This window comes from Furipterus horrens, unplaced genomic scaffold (genome assembly GCF_987537825.1).
Source record: "Furipterus horrens unplaced genomic scaffold, mFurHor1.1.pri manual_scaffold_3, whole genome shotgun sequence".
Taxonomy (NCBI): Eukaryota; Metazoa; Chordata; class Mammalia; order Chiroptera; family Furipteridae; genus Furipterus; species Furipterus horrens.
The window spans coordinates 192,494,671-192,517,842 of NW_028327173.1; the positions used below are offsets into that span (position 1 = coordinate 192,494,671).

At 50.1% G+C, this 23,172-nt stretch overlaps 1 protein-coding gene across 1 annotated transcript in view; it reads right to left on the bottom strand.

Annotated features, from left to right (window-relative positions):
- Positions 1 to 1,520: 1,520 nt before the first annotated feature.
- The window catches only part of POMT2 (protein O-mannosyltransferase 2), a 38,793-nt gene continuing 17,141 nt past the window's right edge, over positions 1,521 to 23,172 (bottom strand). The window contains exons 5-21 of the mRNA XM_090272102.1: positions 22,787 to 22,895; positions 20,800 to 20,959; positions 19,349 to 19,455; positions 18,642 to 18,724; positions 16,814 to 16,923; positions 15,517 to 15,583; positions 12,985 to 13,054; positions 10,907 to 10,985; positions 9,686 to 9,837; positions 9,164 to 9,255; positions 7,750 to 7,826; positions 4,413 to 4,484; positions 4,054 to 4,113; positions 3,869 to 3,974; positions 2,767 to 2,907; positions 2,522 to 2,636; positions 1,521 to 1,767 (exon numbers count right to left, since the gene is read on the bottom strand). Coding sequence (XP_090128228.1) covers positions 1,662 to 1,767; positions 2,522 to 2,636; positions 2,767 to 2,907; positions 3,869 to 3,974; positions 4,054 to 4,113; positions 4,413 to 4,484; positions 7,750 to 7,826; positions 9,164 to 9,255; positions 9,686 to 9,837; positions 10,907 to 10,985; positions 12,985 to 13,054; positions 15,517 to 15,583; positions 16,814 to 16,923; positions 18,642 to 18,724; positions 19,349 to 19,455; positions 20,800 to 20,959; positions 22,787 to 22,895 — 1,706 coding nt within the window. The 3' untranslated portion in view covers positions 1,521 to 1,661. The remainder of the gene's footprint in view (positions 1,768 to 2,521; positions 2,637 to 2,766; positions 2,908 to 3,868; positions 3,975 to 4,053; positions 4,114 to 4,412; positions 4,485 to 7,749; positions 7,827 to 9,163; positions 9,256 to 9,685; positions 9,838 to 10,906; positions 10,986 to 12,984; positions 13,055 to 15,516; positions 15,584 to 16,813; positions 16,924 to 18,641; positions 18,725 to 19,348; positions 19,456 to 20,799; positions 20,960 to 22,786; positions 22,896 to 23,172) is intronic.

Genomic DNA, 23,172 nt, shown 5'->3' on the forward strand with positions numbered 1-23,172 from the left:
CAGAGGTTTCTCCATCCCTGTTCCCCGCTCCCAGAAATGCAATTAAGCAAGCCGTCCAGACTCAGCACACAGGAGGCAGTACTTCCTGCTGAGGGAAGTCAAAAGGGCTGGAACCCTGGGAGAGGGAGGCCATCAGGCCCCAGATCTAATTAACAAACCTGCCTTGCTTTTGATATTTCTGTATTTCCTCTATTAACATTAATGATGCCTGGTCTGAATGTCCAAGCATGGCCAGAAGCTTCCCTCCCCATCACCCAGTAGGTAGCACAGCCTGTCCCCAGGACCAATTTCCAGTCTCCATGGCAACCGCCTCTGAAGATGCTCTAAGAGCTCTGACCCTGTCAGAGTTGGTAGGAGCTAGAGAGGAGGGAAGATGGAGTGTGGCCTGGGCTCAGCATTAACCTTGAAGCATCACAGTCCTCTGAGACCAAATAAATACGGTGTCATGCACTGGGAAGCCAGAGGCCAGCGGAAGGGCTGGCCTTGAGTTGGTTCAGTTGTGACCCAAGGGTTTTCTTAATTCCGTTCATTTGGGGAGGAAGTGAAAGGAACATCTCTGAGCTTCCTGCTTGGACTTCAAAGTGACAGAGAGGAGAAACATTAATGCATTTCTAGGTGCTCGGGGTCTTTGGGGAAAAAGAGATTGGTGAGACCATGACACACAGGAACGGAAATGAAGGGGCATGAAAGGGGGTGTCGGAAGGGGAGGACTCAAGAAGTAAAAACAGGGACTGCTTAGTGAGTGACCCTGGGGCCCCCGCCCAGCACCACACAGACCCCAGCTCTGCCACACATGTACCTCAGCTGCTAAGCAAGGGGCCCCAGGGTGCTCCGAGCCACCAGGAGAACACATCTGTCCTGCCGTCATAGCCGGCTGGAAGCAGGGCCACCAAGGACAGGGCACCATTCCTCCCACCCACCGCAGTGTGACAATCTCAGAGAGCAAGGAACCAAGGGCCAAAGAGGGCCAGCCAGGGGCTGGTGGGTCCTCAGCTGCCTCGTGCTGGAGCCCGGTCCCCATGCACACTGCAGGCTGGAAGTCTAGCACGTGCTGCCACATGGGGAAGCAGCCACATGGGGAAGCAGCCGGGAGCCCAGCCCTGCAGCTCAGGGGTGCTCAGCCGGACTTGCCCGTTTGAGAGATGGAGGGCGCACAGCTGTGCCAGGCTCAGCTGCTCTGCCCGTGCTGACGTCTCAAGGTGTGGCAGCACCCTCCACCCTCTTGGAGGTCCGAGGATTGTTGCTGGGTCTTACTTACAAACCAAATCCAGGGCGAAAAATAGCAGAAAATACTACTGTAGCCCTGGACTATTTCTTAACAGTTCATGACACGCACAGGGGTGTGGACAAACATGCCCTCACACTCCCACCCACTCTCTTGCACACTCATCCTTCCGTATGTGGCTCGCTCGGGGAACCGGGCCTCGGCGATGCTGGGCTGTCCTCAGTGGCTAGGCCACCCCAGCAGTGGAATCTGCAGGCAAGAGCCATGGCTCCACTGGGTTTGGGGTCAACTCCTGGTTTGCTCCTGGAACGCGGTCCTAGCAGCCAACAGAACTCCTCGGGCAGCTCCCTCCTCAGCTAGAGGGCCCAGGGACCGGCTCCACAGCTCGCTGTCCTCGGGAAGTTCCTGGACTGAGGCTGGAGTCCTTGCAGTGACTTCAAAAGTCCCACGATTCCAGCCACCTTAGTCCTACCATCGGACTGCGGGGGTCCTGGGCGAGGGGACCGACCATCCCGTAGGCGAGAGGGTGGAAGAGGTAGAAGCTGTGGGAGAATTCAGAGGGAGGTTGTTGGCATCCCAGTGCCTCCATGGAGACCAGCAGCCCCTCCTGCTGGAGCTTATCAGGGCTTCTCCACTACAAGACCTACTCCCTTCCACCACCAGGCCTGCCTGAGTTTGCCATTGGGCACATTAGCCTAAGAGCTTAGCTGAGCTGACTTAATGACAATGTAGGAAAGGCTCTTCCCCAGAGGCCCAGGAGAGATCAGAGTATTTGTTAAAATGTGAAAGTGCTCTCAGGTCACAGGTCACATGTTTACGTTGCCCCCTGACCTCTACAGGCCAATGACTCTCAATAGGCATCTGTGAGACTTGCCAAGGTGGGGAGTGGAGGGGTGGCTTTCCAAACAACACCCTCCTTCCAGTTATTTCCTTACCCCAGGACCTATCCTCTCTCTCACCCCACTGTGCTCTGTCCCAGGAGGGAGCCACTGTGACTAAAGAGGGGTGCCCTCCAGGTGGGCCAGTGGTACCAAAGCTGGGAACCATGGGTACAGGGAAAGAATACAGAGTTAGCTCCATGCTTCTCCCATCTGGCTGCATGTCAGGGTAGCCCAAGGAGTTTGAAAACTGGCTGACAGGGCCCAAACTAGGCTCAAGTGAATCAAACCTCTGGAGATGGGGCCCACTCACCAGCACGCTTTGAGAGCACCCCAGGGGACTCTAAAAAAGGCACCCAGGGCTGAGGCACCAGGGTGGGGGCTGGGAGCGGCAATGCAAAGTGCAGGGCACGCTCACCTGTAGGCAGTTCCCAGGAGCAGGCTCAGGACTCCCACGGCGTGGATGCCGCCGGCCAGAGGCCCGGAGGCCAGGCTGCAGGCACAGAGCCGCAGCAGCGTGTCCCACACCAGGCCTGGTGCACAGGAGAGAAACCCAGCCCGCCGTCAGAGGAGGACTTCAGGACGCAGCAGAGGTGCCCGCTCAGCGCTGCTCCCTCCCGCCCTTCCCCCACGTTATCGTCCTGTCCGGGAGGCGGGGCTGACCTGTCAGCATGCTGGAGAACAGCATGGCGGGGAAGTAGTGGTGGAAGTAGAGGACCCGGCCCATCAGGAAGAACGGGAAGTAATGGAGCGCCCAGCCGAGCAGCAGCGGACCGCCTCCTCGCAGCAGCACCTGGGACAGCCCTGGGCCCAAGGAGCGGAGCCCCCGTCAGCAGGCAGGGAGGGGCAGAGGTCCTGGGCTCGAGTCCAGCTCTGCCCCTTTCTTGTGTGACATGAAGAGGTCGCATCCCCTAAACGGGCCTTCCTTCCCTCATCTGGACCAAGCCCAACAACGCTCGGCAGCTGGCAGAAGAGAGGAGCTCTCCAGAGCCGTGCTCACTACCCACCCAACCCAGTGAGGCCTCAGCACCCACGGCAGGGGCACCGAACACCGGCAGGAGGCAGCATGGCCTCCAATGTGACCAAAACCCTGCCTGCCCTACAGACAGCTTCCCCTCTTCCTTCATCTCTAACGCCTGCTGCCACACAGATCCTGGCAGTGGCAGGCAGGGCCCAGGCGAGGTCAGAGAGGAGGATGGAAGAGGGAGAGAAGGGAGTCTGGGATTCCGGCTGTTCAGACAGGGAGCTGCAGAGGCCAAGACAGCATGCGTGAATGTCTCAGGTGCTGGGGTCCATGACCGGCCAGCTCAAGTTACCAGGAGCAGCACTAGGATGGGGACCCAGAGACCGTGCCCTGCAGGCTCCCCTCTCTCCCACTAGAGGACGGGCCAGGGAACAAGGAGGGGACAGAGGAGAAAAGATGGATGGCTTTGTATGGAGCAGAGAGGTTAGAAGTGAAGGCTCTGAACTCAGGCTGCTTGGGTTTGAACCTCAGCTCTATCACTTATAAGTATATGTCCTGAGCCAAGTTTCTTAACCTTTAGTGCCTTGGTTTTCTAATCCATGGAATGGGGGTTATAATCCCTACCCTCCAGGGCTGTTGGGAGGGTACAGTGTTTAACACAGCACCAGGCACTTGGTGACTGTGAGCCTTAAGAAATATAGGAGAAGGGAAAGAGTGGCCTGTCAACAGGCAGGCCTGCCCCTGCCCGTGGGTGCCCTGCCAGCTGCCAGGCTAGGAGAGGGAGAGGCCCTGGGACCTGACCTTCAACCTCCGCAGGCAGATGTGCGCCTCTCTGCACAGCGACAGCAATGATGCTCCCTGAGAGGAGGTAGAGGGCGATGCTCACCAGATTCAGCCACCACACCACCTGCATGGAAAAGAGAGGACAGACATTAAGAGAAAGGCTGCAGCTTTCCACGGGCCCGGCTTGAGGGGCGGGCACTCACCGGGTTGCCGAGCAGATACACTCGGAAGTCCGTGTCATTGACCCCTGAGAAGCGCAGGCCCTGGGGAGCAGAGGACATGCTGCTGATCCGGGGCCCAGCTCTTCCCAGATGCACGCGTTTCAGGGGCAGGAAGACAGGTCACCTTTCACAGACAGGGACCCTGGGCAGGAGGCTCCGAATGGGCCGAGTCTGCGTGAGCTCTCTGGGAAGGCCGTGTCGGAGCCAGGGAAGAACACAGAGCCCCGTCCGGCCACCCATGCCAGGTGGCAAGGCCTCATCCTGTCACCCCACCTCCACCAAATCTTAATGTACCTTTCTTGGCTCCATTTCTTGGGAGGAGCTCTAGCCTCAGGCCTTACCTGGTAGTTGATAGGCCAGTGCCAGGGTTTGGATGTGAATTCATTGTCCTTGGGTTTGAGGCCACTGTTCCCCTGCAGGAAAGTGGCAAAGAAAAGCTAGTCAAGAGCGACCGAAGGGCCCAACAGAGATGTGCCGCACAGGCTCTGATAAATGGCCCAGCGCCAGGAGACACCCGCTCTCCTCTCTCTCCCCTGCAGGAGAGCCTGACGCTCACTCTGTCCCTGTCCCCCTGCCTACGACAACAGCCTCACTTCTCCCAACAAGCAAGGCTCCAAGTCCCACCTGAGAGAGCCCAGCCAGACCCTCTCTGCTTGAAAGAAAGAGGAATGAGGGGTTTGTTTCCTGTGGGTGCATGCAGCAGGCTGGGGACAGGTCGAGAGGGTGCGGAGGGGGCATATGAAATCAGGGCTGACTTTTTTGTGCCCTCAGAAAGCCAATTTCAAACACAAATCCAGGGACACCGAGGAGCTCTTGAACTTTGAAAATTTCACTTTAGACCAGTGTTGTCAATTTTTAAAATTACTGCCCCTCCCAGACTTTTTAGACATTTTTTTCCTGAACACCTTCCACCATGACATTGTAATACCACAGCTATACTGTAAATCTGCTTGTATGCTATGTGAATACCTGTGCTTTACACACTAAAAAGTGAAGAGGTCTTTGCCCTCCAAAGACAAATTCTACCCCTGGAAGTGATATCACTCTGGTGGAGAATGCACACCTAGCCAGAGGGACCCAGACTCAGCTCCTTTAATCCAGTAGCTAGGAGTGCCCAACAACCTGTGTCTACATGGCAAAACTAGGCCTTTGCTGAAACAAGAAGGAAAAGGATCAGGATCCTGGATCCTAACCACCAGGACTGGCCTCAGCCTCGTCATCAGGATACACTGAGAGGCATCTCCCAAAAGGGGAGTAAGGTACTGTGAATTTGGTCAGGGTTTCTCCACCCTGGCACCACTGCCCTTTTGGGCTGGAGAAGTCTTTGGTGTGGGGCTGTTCTATGTGGTGCAGGATGTTTAGCATCCCTGGCCTCTGCCCACTAGATGCCAGCAGCACCCCTACCCCTCAGCTATGCCAACCGAAAATTTCTCCAGACATTGCCAATATCCCCTGGGAGGCAAAAATCACCCTCTGTGAGAACCACTGGTCTAGCCCACAGAAGATCCAGGCCCTGGCTGGTGTGGCTCAGCAGGATGGGCGCCAGCCTGCGAACTGAAAGTCTGAGTTCGATTCCCAGTCAGGGCACATGCCTGGGTTGTGGGCCAGGTCCCCAGTTGGGGCCATGTAAGGCAACTGATCAATATCTCTCTCTCACATCAATCACCTCTCCCCTTCTCCCTCCCTTCCGCCCTCCCTAAAATATAAATAAAATCTTTTAAAAAAAAGAAAGATCCAGAAGGCCTGGTTTCGTTACTAACCCAACTACTTGATGGGCTGGAAATCATTTGCAGGCCCCCGTACACTAGCCGTGTTGCTCTTCCAGGGACAAAGTGCTGTGGGGGGTGTCAGACCCAGAGAGGCCAGCCGCACAGCCCCTGAACCACTGTGGTCATGTGAAAGGCCTCAGAGTGAAGATGGAATCATTCCGACCCCAGAGCACCAGCTGAGGGAAATCAGTTCCTTCAAATCAGTACTGTACAGTCCCAAACTCAGGGACTGGAGCTATAGCCCGAGCTATACTAAGCCAAAAGCATCCTATTCATTACATTAAACTCTGAGAAATCCAGCTCCTTTGCTAAACCAAGATACGGAAGGAAGGAAAAATCTGTAACTATTACAGGCATATGCATCTGTACATTGTTCTCTATGCTTAAGACCTGCAGTGGGCTTGTCCCAGCTAATCTCGACAGGCCTTCTCCGCCCAGGCCTTACGCCCTCAACTCAGCTGGCAGAAGATCACTCTTCCCCGCAGTGTCTGTCCTCTGGACTATTTTGATCTCTCTCCCTGTCCTGACTCTACACTGGTTGAATAAGAAAGGTGCCCTATGTCCCTTTTCTTCTTGGACTCTACCTCTTCAATAAAAAATAAATGTTGCTTTTCTTGGACTCTACCTCTTCAATAATAAAATAAATGTCCCTTATCTTCTTGGACTCTACCTCTTCAATAATAAAATAATTGTCCCTTTTCTTCTTGGATTCTACCTCTTAGATAATGAAAGAATGAATGAGACTATTTCGACTTGGCCTTAAGATTCTACCCAGGCCTGGAAAGACCCTTTGACTGACAGGCACACGTTCAAAAGAGCTTTGTCATCACAGTGACAGCTACAAGCGGAAAGTCAGAGAAGAAGTGACCCAGAGATTGCTTACTGTCAGCTCATCACCTTCCCATGGCAGCGATGACAAAATTGGAATTTTTAAATTTAATCTGGAGATTTAAGCCAACCATATTACTGATAGTGCTTAAATAACCGCTTCCAGAAAAGTCCACTTGACTGGCTCACCAGGGAGAAAGGAACAAGTGCTACAGGGGCAGAGATACAGTGATTCTTAAACACCGTCCCTACTGAACACCAGCTTTCCCCAAACCAGAGTAAAGGAGTTTCCCTCCAAACATCAAAACTGCAGCAGGGCCTCTCCAACTCGCAAGGGATAATTGAAGCCAGTGGGTAAAATTTCTCAATTTAGTGATTTCCTCTCTTGATTGTTCTTAAGCCTTTGATGCTACAACTGCTGTCAGCTACTCATGATATGGAGCACGAGCAACGTGTCGTAGAAAGACTTAAAACAATCAGCCAAGCCCTAAACAGCTTGTTTCCGTCTGGGCACATGCGTGGCTCCTGGTTAGGACTTTATGCTGCATGTAAACAACACACTCCAATTAGCTATTCATCCTAATTGCTCCTAATTTCATATGATGGAATGAACTATCAATGTCTTGGAATCTCCAACTAAGAGCACTTTGAATTTCAGGACTCCCCACCTTGTGCGGATCTGAGAGCCCCTCAGAGGCAGAGGAAGGGGGTGGTCACTAGCACTGTCCGAGAGCCTGCCAACCTATTTGCATCTCTCTGGGTCCGCCTCTGACACTCTGCCCTGGGACTCTAGGCAAGTTCTTAATCTCTCTGTGCCTCAACCCCTCATCTGTAAACCAGGAACAATAGTCTCCATAGGCCTGTAATAAATATTAAATTAGTTAACATATGTACAGTGCTTAGAGTAGTTCCTGGCACACAGAGCTATGTAAGTTTTCACCAGTATCATTGCTATTGTCATCATCATCATCATCATCGTCTTCATCACCATCATCATTCTGAGATAAACAGAAATGCCTTTGAAGGCCAACTAAACCAGTACTCTCAAAAAAAGCCAAAAAGCAGGAGGGGGCCACAGTACCCGGATCATCACCATGTGGGACTCCAGCAAGATCTCAGGAAAACTAGGCTGCAGCACATCCAGGCTGATGTTTGGCACTAGGAAAAGAATAGAAAACCTTTGTCATATATTCTGTCTCACAACTGTCCATAGAACCACACAGCTATTCATGGATCCACACAGCTGTCTATGGATCCACCAGCTGTCTATGGATCCACACGGCTGTCCATGGATCCACACAGCTGTCCACGGATCCACACAGCTGTCAAAGGGTCCACCGGCTGTCCACGGGTCCACACAGCTGTCCATGGATCCACACAGCTGTCCATGGATCCACGTAGCTGCCAGAGTCTAAGTGTAGGTTTCCTGACAGGTGAAACTATTGAGGAGAGGGAAGAAAGCCTGGCCCAATTCTTGATTAGTCACTCAGCTTGTATTAAGCACTCATCAGGCATTGTGGGAAATACAAAGGCAACAGATGAGCAGCTCAGCCGGGTGCTCATAGCTCTCAGCAGAGGGACCCTTCACTTCAGTGCTGCCACAAATGCCACCCTCCCCTGCTAGGCAGAGGGCTGTAAGGACAAGGACCAAGTCTATCTCATTCACCAGTACATCCCCCCCCCAGGGCACCACATGGTTGTCATACTCAAGAAAGTGTTGTTAACTGGTTAGCTGGTTGGCTCATGAAACAGGCAGCACGGAGAGGAGAAACCAAGCGGAAGCAGGGAGAGGGCAGTCTAAGAGCACAAGTGACAGACCCGACACTCAGAGTGGAAGAGGACAGTGTGGCCTGGGAGCAAGCTATGGGCCCTACCAAGGGCCGTGGCTGCCACCTTCTATAAACATGCTGGCTGGTGTGGGGCAGGCAGGCGCTCTACACAGGGGCCTGGAGGGAAAGCCACAGGAGACGCGAAGCCCTGAGGGTGGGAGGTGCCCCTGGTGGAGGAGACAGAAGAGCCCAGGAGGAGGCGAGACACGTGGGCCTGCGACACGTGCCAAGGAGCCGGGAACAGTCCAGTGGAAGGCAAGGAGTGCAAGAAGAGGCAACGAGCTGTGGCCTCGAGCGAGGCCGCCGGACATTTCAAGGAGAAGAAGTTTAAGCGGGTGGGAAGGAAAAGGAGCCACCTCTCCAGACAACTCATACGAGAAGATGAGGTTTAAAACAGAAGGTGCCAAAGAAACTGTATAAAAGACTCATGGACATGGACAACGGGGAGGGATATGATTGCGGGAGAGGGGGTGGGTTGGGTGGGGGAGAGAAATTAGGGGAAAAGGGGACAACTGTAATTGAAAAACCAAAAAAAAAAAAAAAAAAACAGAAGGTGCAACAATGAGGTAAAGTGGCAGCAGAGTCTATAGAGGTTTCCTTCTCTAAGGCAAGAGTTACTTTGAAATGTCTGCCGTCAGAGCCCGCCCAGGAAGCGCCCTCACTCACACTTGGGGTTGATGTGGTCCTCCACGTTCCAGACGGAGCTGAGGGTCTCCTTCAGGTATGGATTGCATGTGACTTCCACCTGCTCCCAGCCCCTGTGAAAGGCAGTCACAGAGGTCTCTCAGAAGACCCGCGACTCACCAGAGAGCAGCACTGTCGCCTACCCTTCAACCCATGGCACCCCTCTTTTTTCAACCCAGTGGCTGCGCTTTTTGTACCCTTAAACTGTCCTAGGGGCATTCTCACATACAGTATCCCCACTTTAGAAAGCTCTAGGGCTCCAGAGAGTTGTCACAAACCACATATACAAACGCTGAACCTTCAGAACACGTCAAACGCCAGAGGAACTCTGGAACTCTGTGCTCTGTGACACACCTGGTGCCTTTCCTCCCTCCACCTACCACTAAAAATAAGCAAACGTGAGGTGGACGTTGATAAGTGGGAAGTGGAAGCCTCTGGAACACTTGTAGTGTGAAAGGAAAAGCAAGAGCCTTGACTGCAACACCAAAACCCCCGGGGGCTCACCACTTGGGCAGGGCCTTTCCCGAGGAGCCCAGGACACAGCCTGTGCCCAGATGAATGAAGCGAATTCGACTTCTCAGCACTTTGATCCGGTTTCCAGATTTTCTGTTCATAACCTCGATCCGCCAGAAATCATTTGAGTCTCCTGTCCCGTTCTGCCACATAAATCAAGGGAAAAAAATACAAAGAAAGTAAGACGACTTTAGAGAGGACATTTCAGACGCCGCCATGCTACAGAGGTCCAAGACGAAAGCGACCGCCATGACTGCGGTAGGACAGGGAACAGCAGACGGGCCCGCCCCGCACTCACTGCACAGCCAAGGCAGTCGTCTAACTCCTGGAACTGAAGCGCAGCCACTCACTGCGCAGCAAAGCGTTTAAACTCTAAGCAGATGTTCTGCCCATAAACCAAGCGCACGGCATCCCCCTGACCCAGCAGAAGTCCCTTGGGGCCATCTGCATCCATTGCCTTGGCCATCTGGACACTCACTCATCTAAGTCAGAGAGGTCTGGCCTGCATACCGCACTGTGGGAATTAGACAGTTGTGCTGCGGTCTCCTCAGCAGAGGCCCACCAGGTGAAGTTCAGAGCCCTGGCTCCAGCACACACTGGGATGAGCATACAGAGGGCTGGGGTGCTGCTTTATGAAACCCAGAATTTTTACCGATACCCCAAAGCTCCTGGAGGGGAACGTAACCGAGAGCCCTAAGTGTGGTTACCCACTGGTTGCTTTTGTTTTCAAATCGCCCCCCAAGCCCGAAGTGCTCATGGAGCTTCCTCTATTAACGGCATCACCCCAAGGTGGTAAAAAGCCGAAAGCAACGTGGTTGACATCCCTCTGCAGAACAGGGACGTAATCCTTAAAACGAAGGCAAAAGGATGAACTTAAGTCAGTCACCTGGGGTCCCAGTGTAGGTCTGTGGCTTCTAGGGCCAATGTGATTTTAAAAGGGACCCAAACAGTATTCACACTGGACATTTACTGAGTGCGAGAACATAAAGATGGCACGGTTCCTATGGGAGGGCAGCGATGGAAAGACAGACTTCAGAGGCGGCTTCTCCCACAGCGAGCCCAGCCAACGAGTCCCCGGCGCCCGGAGCCCTCGCGCAGCCGGCGGTCCTCGGGCATAGGCCGGAATTCCGGGGAGGCTGGGCTCTGCCGGACGGGCCGGAGCCGGGCCCTCCAGTTTCCCACGCCCCGCTCACGCCCCAGCCGCTCACTTACGACGCCGTAGCCGGTGACCTGATAGTGCTTCCGGGTCAGGGGGGCCTCGTGAGGGTGGCTGTGCAGGTTCCGGGAGGTCCTGGGGGTGAAAGAGAGAAGCGCCGTTATCTTGGAGAACCAGATGTGCAATGTTTCTTCTTTAACCAAAAGGATACTCAGAAGTCATGTTAGTATTTTTTAAAAAAGAAAAAGAAAAAGGAATCTGAATATTAAATTAAACATAGCAGGAACTTCTTCTTGACTATTTACTCAAACGGAATACCCAGAGGGACAAGTGGGAGGAGTGCTGGACTGCACGCAGAGAAAGGGGCAAACTTCAGGAGGTAGTGGGTGGTGACACCACCTTTGGTGGCTTTGAGGCGCTTAGCTTGCGAAGAAAATTAAAATCTGCAATCTACATATGCCTGATATAAACCTCCTCTCTCCTGTCTGCTCTTTCTTCTCCCATCACCAGTTTTATAAAGTAGGGATCTGAGGGGAAGGGGGGGTTAATTAAGCTTTTGTTTATTCTGTGCTTACTTTAATCCGTAATAAGAAATAAATAAATGTTCGTTATAAAAATTTTGAAAATTTTCAAAAATAAAATAGCAAATTTTAATTTATTAATAAAATATAATAATAAAATTAAAATTTTAAGTATCCATAATCATAATGACCAGGAAAAAAACACTCTCATAGCTTTTATATACACACACACACACACACACACATAATGCCTGACTTAAAAAAAATCTGTATCTGATAATTCTAGTATATAAAACATTTGCTTTTAATCCTCACTTGAGGATATGTTCTTTGATTTTAGAGAGAAAAGAAGGGAGGGAGGGAAGGAGGGAGAAAGAGAAAGAGAAACTTTAATCATTTGCCTTCCACATGCGCCTTGACTGGGGATCAAACCCACAACCTAGGTATGTGTCCTGACCAGGGGGGGATCGAACCCGCAAACTTTTTGGTGTACGGGACGACACTCCAACCAACTGAGCCACCCAGCGAGGGATACGATGTGAAACTTTTGAGGGCTTCTGCTGCTATCTATTGTTCCTGTTTATTCTAACATGTGGTGTCCTATTTCCTTGTGTGTGTAGTTATTTTTTACTGTGTACTATTAACTGTCACTGAAAAATCATTTATGGGAATAGATGACAATGTCTTTCCTAAAAGAAGACCTACATTTGCTTTTAGACAGGCAGCTAGGAGACATTACCAATCTAGAATCATGTTTGTTTAAATTCCTGGCTTGAAGATTTTGAGATCATCCAGGTGAAATGAATTTGAGCTGCAAATCCATGTAAGGATCAACCAGTAGTTACAACATCTCAGGAACCAGAGGTGGTGTCCCCCTACCCCTTCCCTGAAGCTCTCCCAAGCACACACTCTGCTCAGCACCAAAGTAACTTTTTCATACATGGATAAGGCAGATTTACCCTTAGCCTAACCTCTTTGAGGCTCCCAATTTGTGGGAAGGATCACTTAGTAAATGTACCACTTTGGGTGAACCCAAGGCTTTGACTTCAAAACTCTACCTCTCAAGAGGCGGTTAAAGATCAAAGCTCAAGATTGTGGAACCACGGCAGAAGCATCCCCCTTATTTCTCTGGATTCCCCTTCTCACTTAGATTTTGGCCTGGTAACTCCTTACTATCTTGTCAGCTCTTTAATGCTTTTTAGAAGATGCTTTTATGTTATTCTAGTTTTATATTTATATTCCAGTTTTTACATTAGTCATTTTTAGTGAGAACATTGGTTAAATAAATTACCTGCCATATTTTTGGAAATAGACTCTTACATCTTTCTAAAGGTAGCCACTTAAGAAGCAGTTTTGGGCAAATGAATTTTTTTCTTTTGTCCTCTAAGAAAGATACCTTCAACCTTCAAAGCTCCCCAAAGCCAAAATAGGCAGGCATAGGCTGGGCAGCTTATCTCATCAACCTTCACAAAACTCATTCTGCCATCCTAGCACAGCGGCCTTCTTCCATTAATCCAACCTCAACCAAATCTGACTTATATTTACTTCCAGCTGAAAAGAAACTCCCTACCTTCAGTGCCCACACCATTTATCCCCAACAGCAAATTACTTACTCTTTATGTTCTAGTCGAACGATGTCTCCATGTCTTACAAACTCCACTGGGAATGAAGGGTCCAAGTGATCTGTAAAAAAGAAACATGCATTGATACCTGAAACCCTTTGCTCACTAGGCTGATGTTGATTGAGGGCCAACTGGTGGAGTTATAGAGAGTTATAATCCGCAGCACGTGCTGGAGGTACTGTCAGTGCTGTGAGACCAGAGAGAAAGGCTCCCAGCTGTTTCAGAGGACTAGAGAAAGGGGCCCCAAAGATAATGTTTGAAAAGACTCTTAAACGAGAGGGAGAGCTTTGCCAGCTGAGCAAGTGGGGAAAGGCACAGAGGTACAAAAGTACAAAACTCACATGACGGTTTCACAAGGTTAAGGCAGGTGGTATGAAGAAGAGTGGGAGCAGATGAGTACGTGAACGAGAGGGGCCCGACTACGCATGCCAGGCTAGAAAACGTGGCCTTTCTGACAGGCACTGAAGCCCCCACTGCAAGAGTTTTAAACTGGGAAGCCAAGTAGAAATAACATTTTCCTTTTAGTAATAAAAGATGTTCTTTCAAAAATTATTCCCATGCAAATTACCATTTTCCCAGTTCTCCTCAAAATCAAATGTTAAACCCTGCAGACGGTGCCAGCGATTACCTTGTCCCTGGCAATACCCTTGTGAAGTGTGAGGTGAAGAAAATGATGAAATGATGAAAAAAAGGGACCACAGCTGACACTTGAACAACACGGGTTTAAACCACACAGGTCCACTTATACATGGATTTTTTCAGTAAATACTGTCAATGTATTTTCTCTTCTTTATGATTTTTCTCAATAACATATTCTTTTCTCTGGCTTACTTTATTCTAAGAATACAGTATATAATACACATAACATAGAGCCCATGCGTTAACCAACTGTTAATGCCATCAGTGAGGCTTCCAGTCAATAGGAGGCTCTTAGTAGTTAAGTTCTGGGGAAGTCAAGAGTTACAGGTGGATCGCTGACTGCACAGGCGGCCAGCGCCCCTTCCCCCGTGTTGTTCAGGAGTCAACTGTACCTCTGTATCATCCAGAAGTCAAAACCAATCAGGCTCCAGAAAGTGATGACCATGGAAAAGGAATCAGCAGTAATCACAGCAACACAGAAGAACCCTTGCAAATTTCTACCCCAAACAGTGAGACACCAACACTCAAGGTCAGGAAGACAAATTTACCAGGACAAACCCCTGGCTCTCAAGAGTTAGAGAACTCAACCATAGAGATGCCCGCTCATTAGTGGGCTTTTAAGATCTCTTTAAAAAATTAATCAGCAAGATGACTAATCAGAAATGTCAACAGGGAGGGAAGTTTCATTTCATACAAATTTTTTTTGAGGAGGGACATTTATAGCCATCACCTCAGTTCATACAGTTTCCACTTCCCACAGTTCTGGTAGCTATTTGCCGTCACACAAATCCTTAGCAACTACTTTAACGTAGAAGCCACAACGGAATAAAAGACCAGGGATCTTCAAAGATTTGGCCTGTGCCCACCTGACTTTTGAAGTAAAGCTGGCCTTCCCTCGTAACACCTCATTGTGATAGAACACTTAAGTTAGGCCTGTTGAATCAAAACACAACCAATACCAGTATTAAAAAGATACAGACAGAGACCCTGCCCAAGCGTGATTGTGTATGCCACATTTCTAATCCAAAAACCACGGCAAGAAGAGAAGGTGGGAAAAGAACAAAGGTAAATTAAGATGAGAATCTGCCACTTCCCCACAAAGGCTCAGGAGAGCTGGTTCGAGACAGGCTGAGCCAGATGGTGTTTGCTGAGGAGTCGCAGAGAATACCTGTGCACAGGACAATCTGCAGGGGCTCAGAAGGTGACTGGGAGATAGCCCCTGCTCTCTCGCGGCTGCAGCAGAAGGCACAGCCTGCAGGAGCAAGCTGTCTGACCAAAAAAAGGAAGATCAGATATAGCCCATGTCCCATAGCCCTGAAAGCCTGACAGGTGTGCCCCGGAGCAGCCTGGCCAGGCCAGGCAGAGGCAGATCAGCAGGCACTGGATGAGGTACCAGACACCAGCCTGGCAGGCCGTCAGACCTCCACCTGACAGGCCCAGTCCAGGGATGACCCGTAGGCAGCAACACTATATCACAGCACCATATGCTAGGGTCTGCAATGCTTGGTGTGTTCTAAATTAGAAATGAGAGCAGCCTCCATGAGCCCCAGTTGGGGCCATTCACCAGCCCTGGGTGGCATGCCCAGGTAATCCTCTGGATTAAATCTGAACCTTGGCCCCGCCCTCTGGCTTCAAAAATGACAGCTCGAAGAGCAAGATCTTATCTATCTTGCTCACTGCTAGTCCCCTAGGCTGACAACAGCACTTTGAACATAGTAGGTGCTCAATAAATAATGGTTGAAAGGATAACTGAGACAGGGAAGATGTCAAGAATGCTCAGGAAAATGCACCTCTCTACCCTTCTTTCGGAGGAATGAGAAATGTTAAGGAGGGCTCAGAGTAGGTAGCAACACAAGACACATCATCAGTTCCCTACCACGTTACCTGAGTTTATATTATGTTTCTTGACAATCCACAGGTTGTTGTAGTCCTTGTGCAAATAGGTGGTGACCTGGGGGGGGGTCCGGGGAGGGGGGAGGAGGTGGGAAGGAGAATACCATCACTATTAGCACAACCAGCCACAGGACAATCAATAGCAAACCAACACTGCTTAAGCCTTTCAGAAACCCTAGCCACTAACCCGAGGGGCCAAGTTCCCAGCAAGACTCAGAAGCAACACTGGTGAGTGAGATTCTCTCCTTCCTTCTGCATTTAGGGGACTTTTCCCACAAGAGCCTTTTGATTTGCCTCTTTCGTATCTTCCTATATCTTATCTTTAAAGTGGCAGCCTCCCAGGAGGAGGAACCTCGATACCTTGTGTAAGTCTCTAGCACACAAAGAGGATTTAGTGCATGCCCCAAACATTCTAAATCAGAAATTCATGCTATATTTTCTAGAATGTGGTCGAATGACACTAAAAAGTCCCATAAATACCTTATCCTAGAAGCCTGAAGTTTTAGCCCATAGCCATTCTGTATACACTGATTTTACACATGTGTGTATACTCATATATAATGCTGTGATTAATCTAACAGCAAAAGGAATAGTTAACATGATGGTAACATCCACAGGACAGAATGTTACACAGCCACAGCGAATGCCTCACAGCATTTCTTTTTTTTCCCACCAGCATAGGAAAAGGCTTATGCCGATGCCAACACTGCCAACGGCTGCCATTTATCAGTAGACACTGATCTAAGCACTGGGCAAGTCTGATCTCTGCGCTGTAGGTACTGTGCTGCTGTATGGTTATCCCCGCCTTATTTACAAGGAAACTGAGGTTAAGTAATTTGCTCAAGGTCACACAGTTTATCAGCTAGCAAGTCAGGATTCAAACCCAGGTGGCTAACCCTTGCTCCCGGGGTAGAGACTATGTACATACAATTAGGCCAATTATGTAAACAAGAACATGAACTTGCAGAATCAACAGAAATACAGGCATTCTCATACAACATAAATTTTTATAACTCCAAAAGGACATGACTGATTTACTTGCAAAGAGATTTAGAATTAGCATTTAGGAAAATAACTATGCATGTATTGTGGCCGATTTCAGGGGCTTTGCTTTCTCAGAAAAAAATTAGGGACAGTGGTACTGAGGAAAAGGGTGCAGGAGGAGGAAGAATGTTTCAAGCAGGGGAAACAGTGCAGGCAAAGAACCGGAGGCAAGGAAGGGAATGGCACGTTCGGTCCCACCAACAGAGCGGTGTTGCTGCATGCAGGGGCATAAGAGGCTCACTACCTGCTGCTGGCGGGCGCCAACGCCCTCAGGATAGAGGTGTCTGTGGGAGTGGAGATAGCCAATGGCCATCTGCAGGTTCTTCACGGTGATCACAGAGCCGTAGGCCAGGTCTGGGAGGAAGGAAGGCAGGGGAGGGCGTGAGCAGGTGCAGTGCGAGAAGCTGCCCACGGTAAGGAGGGGCCTCCCCCACCCTCTTACAGACTCCACTGAGCCCAGGACTGCCTAAAGCGGGGTGCACAGCCGCCTTCTCTCTCCTGTGGGTCAACTCGGGAGGGAGTTCACTACAGGGTGCTCTCCCCTTCCCTCCCACCTCAGAAGAAGCTGGGTAGTAACAATGTTATTAAAGCACTGTCTCTAAAAGCAAAAGATTACAAACGACTTGTCCTTCAGTCAAGGTCTGGACATACATTTACTGGGACAAAGGAAGAAGCATTTTATGCCTTTATCTGGAATGTTCCCCAAGATACAATGTTATGATAGGCTGTTAAGACAGACTTTTTTACTTTTGAATCTTATACCATATGATGTAACTGTTTGATGGAACTTCGGTATTTTTTTTACTCTGAATTAAAAGGAAAAAAACAAAAAAACCAGAGTAAACCCAAGCGCGTGCCCTCCTCCTGCAGGCCCGGGGTTACTGAGGAGCCTCGTTTTGTTTTACTGCCCTCTTTTCTCAGTCCCCTAAGTCTGGCCTCCCTGTCCTTCCCACTCCACTGGAGTAGGTCTCAGTCCACTAGAGGTGGCCTACTCCTGTCTTCCTCTGTTTATTCAATGGTCAACAGACTGTACCAAGTTCATAGTGGATCCCAAGGGGGAGGGGGCCTGGCTGCAGCCATTGTGAGTCAGCCTTGGGGCAAATGGCTTCATGCTCTAATGAGCACAGACAATGGCAAGTGCTAAAGCAAAGGTGTGACACTGTGTGACCTGGCGGGAGCCCAGAGCAGGGTAGGATGAATTCTCACCCAAGGAGTAAGTTGATGATGGCTCGATGGAATAGTCATAGCTGAGCTAGGCTTTTACATGACGAACAGCAATCTGCTAAGGCCCGCAGCTGCATTTTCTAAGCTCCCAGTGCTGACCAACATACGCAGCCCGAGCACTGCTGTTCCTCCTCCCCAACTGCTCCTCCGCAGCCTCCTTCCCTAGGTCCCCTTCCTCCTGCATCCCCCAATAACCTGACCGCAGCCTTGTTCTCCGCCTCTTTCTACAGTTCCTTATGGGTCACAGCCACGGCCACACCATCTACCACCCTTGAACTTGGCTGACTCCTCCGTGGACAGCTTCAGTCCCAAGCCGGCTGGCCCCGTTGCATGGACTTCCCCAAGCATCTCGAAGTCAGCCTCTCTAGCGTAGAACTCAATATCTACCTTCACAAACCAACCTTTGTGCCTGTTTTCCTACTTCTCATTCTGCTCACCGTCTTAAAGGGCTCGCTGTATTCCAGGCACTGTGCAAGGCACCAGAGAGACTAAAAGACATAGTCATTGCCTCCAGGAAACAATATCCTGGGCGCAAGTCGTCAGTGACATCTTTTTCCTCCCTTTCTATGTCCAGTCTCCCTCGTACAGGCCCGTCTGCCTTACCTCTGTGGCTGCCACCGCCACGCCCGGCTCAACGGCAGCAGCAGCCCCCCAGATGCCATCTCCTGCCCCAGCCCCACCCTCTCCCTTCCCGACTCACTCTTTGGAGTATTCGTACTAGAAATAACTGGGTCTTTCTCCCAGTCTGCCATCTACAGGCTAAAATAACTCAAACTACCATACTCAGCTTTTCTAATTCAACCCCCAGAAAACCCTTCTGCCCTTCATAAAGGCCGGGAGACACTCACATTCGGGGATAGAAGCATTGTGAAGGCTGTTTCCTGAAAGCCGGGCCTGGAAGGCAGAGCTGAAGAAGCCATCGCCAGGACCGCTGTGGGGAGAGTCGAGTTAACGAAGGATTCACGCGTTCCCAGTGGCCCACAGAAGCCCTGCCCGGTTAATTTAAAGAAATACAACCAGAGTGGCAGTGAGGCATCGCGGCTGAAGGAGCAGGAGAAACTGGTGTCCAAATCCCCAGTGACTAGCTAGGGGACACCTAACTTTGCTTAGCCTCAGTTCCTCATTTATAAACTGGGGTCTTCAAAAAAGCAAAAGAACTAAAAAATGATTATGATTAAATGAGATAATGGATACAAAACGCTGCATACAGCTCCTGACTTAGTAGCTACTTGATAATTGGGAGCTGCTATTGGTGTCATTGTTATTATTATCCTCACCCCAGCTGCACACCCTTATGGTGGCCCATCCCTGTGAAGCACAAGGGACTTTGTTTAGGGATAAGTGGCTTTTGTCTATTAGGAAATTCTTTACTAAGGGTGTTGGACTTTCTGAGCATTTTGGACACCCAAAAGATAGCCCACAGGAGAAAACAAAGAGGGAAACACCCTGGGTCCCTTCCCATCATCCCAGCTCCAGACCCAGGACCTCGCATGGCCCATCATGGGCTTGGAGGCACGAGGAGGACCAGTGCGAGGCTGCACAGGCTCTGCCGTACCTCTTATTCAGCACCACGAAGTGAACGGCATACGTGGCCGTGTAGAGGGCCAGCGGCAGCACTACGAGGCACAGGATGCGAGCAGCCAGGTGTTTTCCCACAGTCACCTGCAAACAGAGACAGTGCGGGGGGTTGGGCACAGGGGGCTTGTTATTCCTATGCCTTATATGTGCATTACATACATCTTTTTATCTGTAAGTCATAATTGTTAAAAAAATGAAAACGAATGGCCATAAAGAAAGGGTATGTGGAAACCCTAAGCCTTTCCGTAACGCCCCACCACTGCAACAATGCAGGGGACTGAACGTGAGCCAGCCCTCTGCTGCCTGTCCAGGCCTCACACTGGCCCCAGACTGTCACTGCGCCACCCACAAAGCACTGCCTGTGTCACCAGCATTGTCACTTATCCATCCCCTCGACATCCCAGGCACACTGACTCCTCGCACTTTCCCCAGCCTCCTGTTCTGTGCCGGCTCACCCATCACAGGGAGAACTGCCCCTAATTTTAACTTGGGGCCTCCGCTTCTTCCCAGAAGCCCTCTTGTGCCACCTGAGACGGGTTCACGCCCTCTCCACGCGCTTACAGAACTTGCTGGCTGAGCTGTCACTGCCTGTTCGCTTCTCTCTCGCTCGCTCTCCACTGTCTCTGGAGGGCAGGGATCTTTGTTTCATTCATCTGCTTATTGAGTCTTGCACTTAGTGGACAGCCTGTCATACATTTTCTGAATGCATACAGGAACTTGTTGGGACTTGGTTCAGAGGTAATAGAGAAGCATTACAGTAATATAGTGCAGGCCTAGAGTCTACCTCCCCTGAGTTGGAACTCTAGATCTGCCTCTTACTACCTGTATGGCCTGGGAACATTAGTACCTCTCAAAATCTCGATATCCTCATTCATAAAGGAGTAGTAACTACCTACCATATAGGATTATTATGAAAAGAAAATGACATAATGAAGGCAAAGCATTTTGCATAGTGCCTGGCACAAAATTAGCCCTTAATAAATAATACCGTAGTAAACCCTAAAGGCCCTTACTGGCTTCTGAATCTGGAAATCCTGGGTCAGGAAAAGAAAACTGTGGGTTCGGAAAGGTGCCCTAACCATTTTACCTAAGGTCCCAAGCAGCCAGTGTCTGACATGTACTTTGCATTAGCCAACTGGACAGAATTCTCTGGCTGAGTAGTTTGTAGAGCATTTAAAAGCATTGCAGAAAGAAGACCCAAAAGATAGTTCCAAGATTCTTAGTCCATCCTCTCCCTCTATACCCCTCCAGCCTCTCAGCCATGGCCTAGTCCCTGCTGTCCTGCTGCCCACAGGGGACGCTGGATACAGCCAGCCTCAGGCCCAGGGCACAGCCACTCCACGCCTGCAGCAGGGGCAGAGAAAGGCCACTACTCTGCTGAGCGATGTGGGGGAGCAAAGACATTTCTACAAGCACTTGGGTTCTCACCAATGAAAGACTGAGGTCTCCAAACAGGTGCCAAAGGTCTGATACGGTGTTCCAGCCCACTTGCAGGATGATAAAGAGGCCAACAAACTTGACCCCTAAAGCACCAGCCAGATTAATGCCAGTCAGGCTGAGCCAGAACCACCAGGGGGCAGAGAAGGGCCTGAAACCAACAAGACAGAATTCAGTTTGGCAGCTGGAACCCAACTCAAACACAAGAGCAGCCATGGGGAAGGGCGGAGGTTCTCAGACTCTGAGAGGCTGTACTGAGCCCTCTATTGGAGGGCTCCTAACCTCAGGGGACCATGCGCCTCTCAGGGGGTGTGGGGGGAGAGGTATGGTTTGGGAAACCCTGGAGACTGCAGGAAGCACAGTGCAAGAGTGAGTAGGACTTTTTCTGGGGAAGAGGGGGGAGGTCATGGCTTTCCTGACTAAGTACAGAACTTAAAGTAAGCAAGAGGCTTATTTTTCAAGAGTAACCAATCATGTGGAAATCAAAGGAAAATCCAGAGAAGCCACTGGATGCCGTCAGCGCTCTCCTTTGGGTCCCCTCTGGCCCTGGTAAAAGCCAGTGTTTATTGAGCACTTACTATGTGTCAGGCTGTGTTCCAAGTGCTCCACACATATTAACTCTTTGACCTTCACTAACCCCATTATGTAGACCCAGTCATTATCCTTGTGTTACACAGGAGGAAATCAAAGTACAGAGAGGTTAAGTAATAGAGCTAGCAAGCAGTGGAGCACAGTCCCAACCCGGGCAGGCGGCTCCAAGGCTCACTGCACGCACAGCATCTAGCACACTGTGCTGCAACTGTCTGGTGATCTGACTGCCTCCCCTGCCAGAGTGAAGGCTCCTTCACAGGCCAAACGCAGGTGTTCTGTACCTCCAGCTCCTAGCACAGTACCTGGTACACAGTATGGATTCAAGAAATGGCAGGCGGCCGTGAGTGTGGTAGGAATAGAAAATGACCCAAAGCCAGAGAGAGCTGGTGGCTACTGGATTAGGCTTTAGTAGCATAACATAATCTAATAAACTCTGTCGCGGTGACACCAAGTGGACTCTGGAAAAGCCTATGCAGAGCCAGATCTTTTTGTTTAAGTAGAATGAATGACCTATTCTCCTCTCTCAGGGTGGAAGAATGATCTGGAAAAGACTATCCTGGGGGAAGACCAAGCCCTCCAGAACAGCTTTAGAACTTAGCAGGCCCAGCAAGGATCCTTTTGACAGCTATGGGCCATTCAAGCCAAACCTTTAAATACATTAGTCCCATCGCTAGGTCAGGACTGGCTATAATAACCGCTGAGGACAGAGACAAGTAGTTCCCAGGCAGTATCTACTCTGGGTCCCCCACCTCTAGGATGGAGAATGTGAAGGATAAAGTTTCCCTGGGATCTCCTAACTGGCACACGTGCCAAGGGGTAGCTTACAAGATGGTGGGAAGGCCCTGGCTGGTGTCTCTCAGTGGATTGAGCACTACCCTGTGACCAAAGGGTCGCCAGTTTGATTCCAGTCAGGGCACATTCCTGGATTGTGGGCCAGGTTCTCAGCTGGGGGTGTGTAAGAGGCAACCATACATTGATGTTTCTCTCCCTTTCTTTCTCCCTCCCTTCCACTCTCTCTAAAAATAAATAAATAAAATCTAAAAAAAAAAAAAGAGAGAGAGAGAGATGGTAGGAAGGCATGAGGACCACTCTGTAATCCACAAACCCCTACCTAAATCCACCCCCATGGTAAAAATGATAATATTTTTGGAAACTACAATCAACATTTTCTTAGTCTTATGTAAAGCAAAAATAAAAATACAGAAGACTTTTTAAAATCGATTTTTACAATCTAAAATGGGCAATCTAAGTTTTTAAAAAGTTGGCTGGCCTTAAAGTCAGCCTCAAGACAAGTCCTCTAGGCACCCACCCTGTCCCTGGCCATTACCGAGACTCTGGAGCTGCTACAGCATCTGACCTCCCCACTCCCAAAGATGGTGATTCTGACCTGTCAGCACAGGAGTTGTACTTGACCATGCTCAGCATGGCAGCCATGATGAAGAACATCAAGATGGGGTCAAGGAGGATGTACTGGGACAGAGTGAGGCATCCTGTGTCTGCAAAACATGAGCTCAGTGGTCAAAAAGTGGAATCAGAGATGGGTCCCCTGAGAATCAAACACCCAGCAATAAGGAACAGTCTCCTCACACTTAACTGCACGTAGGCATTTATGCAGTCAAGATGAGATGGGCCGTGGAGTCATCGGGGAGGTGAAAGGCCACAGCTTTGAGTTACACCAAAGCCTCATGATATAAAACAGTATCTCACACTGCTCCTGGGCTCTTGATCCAAGAAAGCATAGTGTCACTCATCCGGATAGAGCAGTCCTGAGAC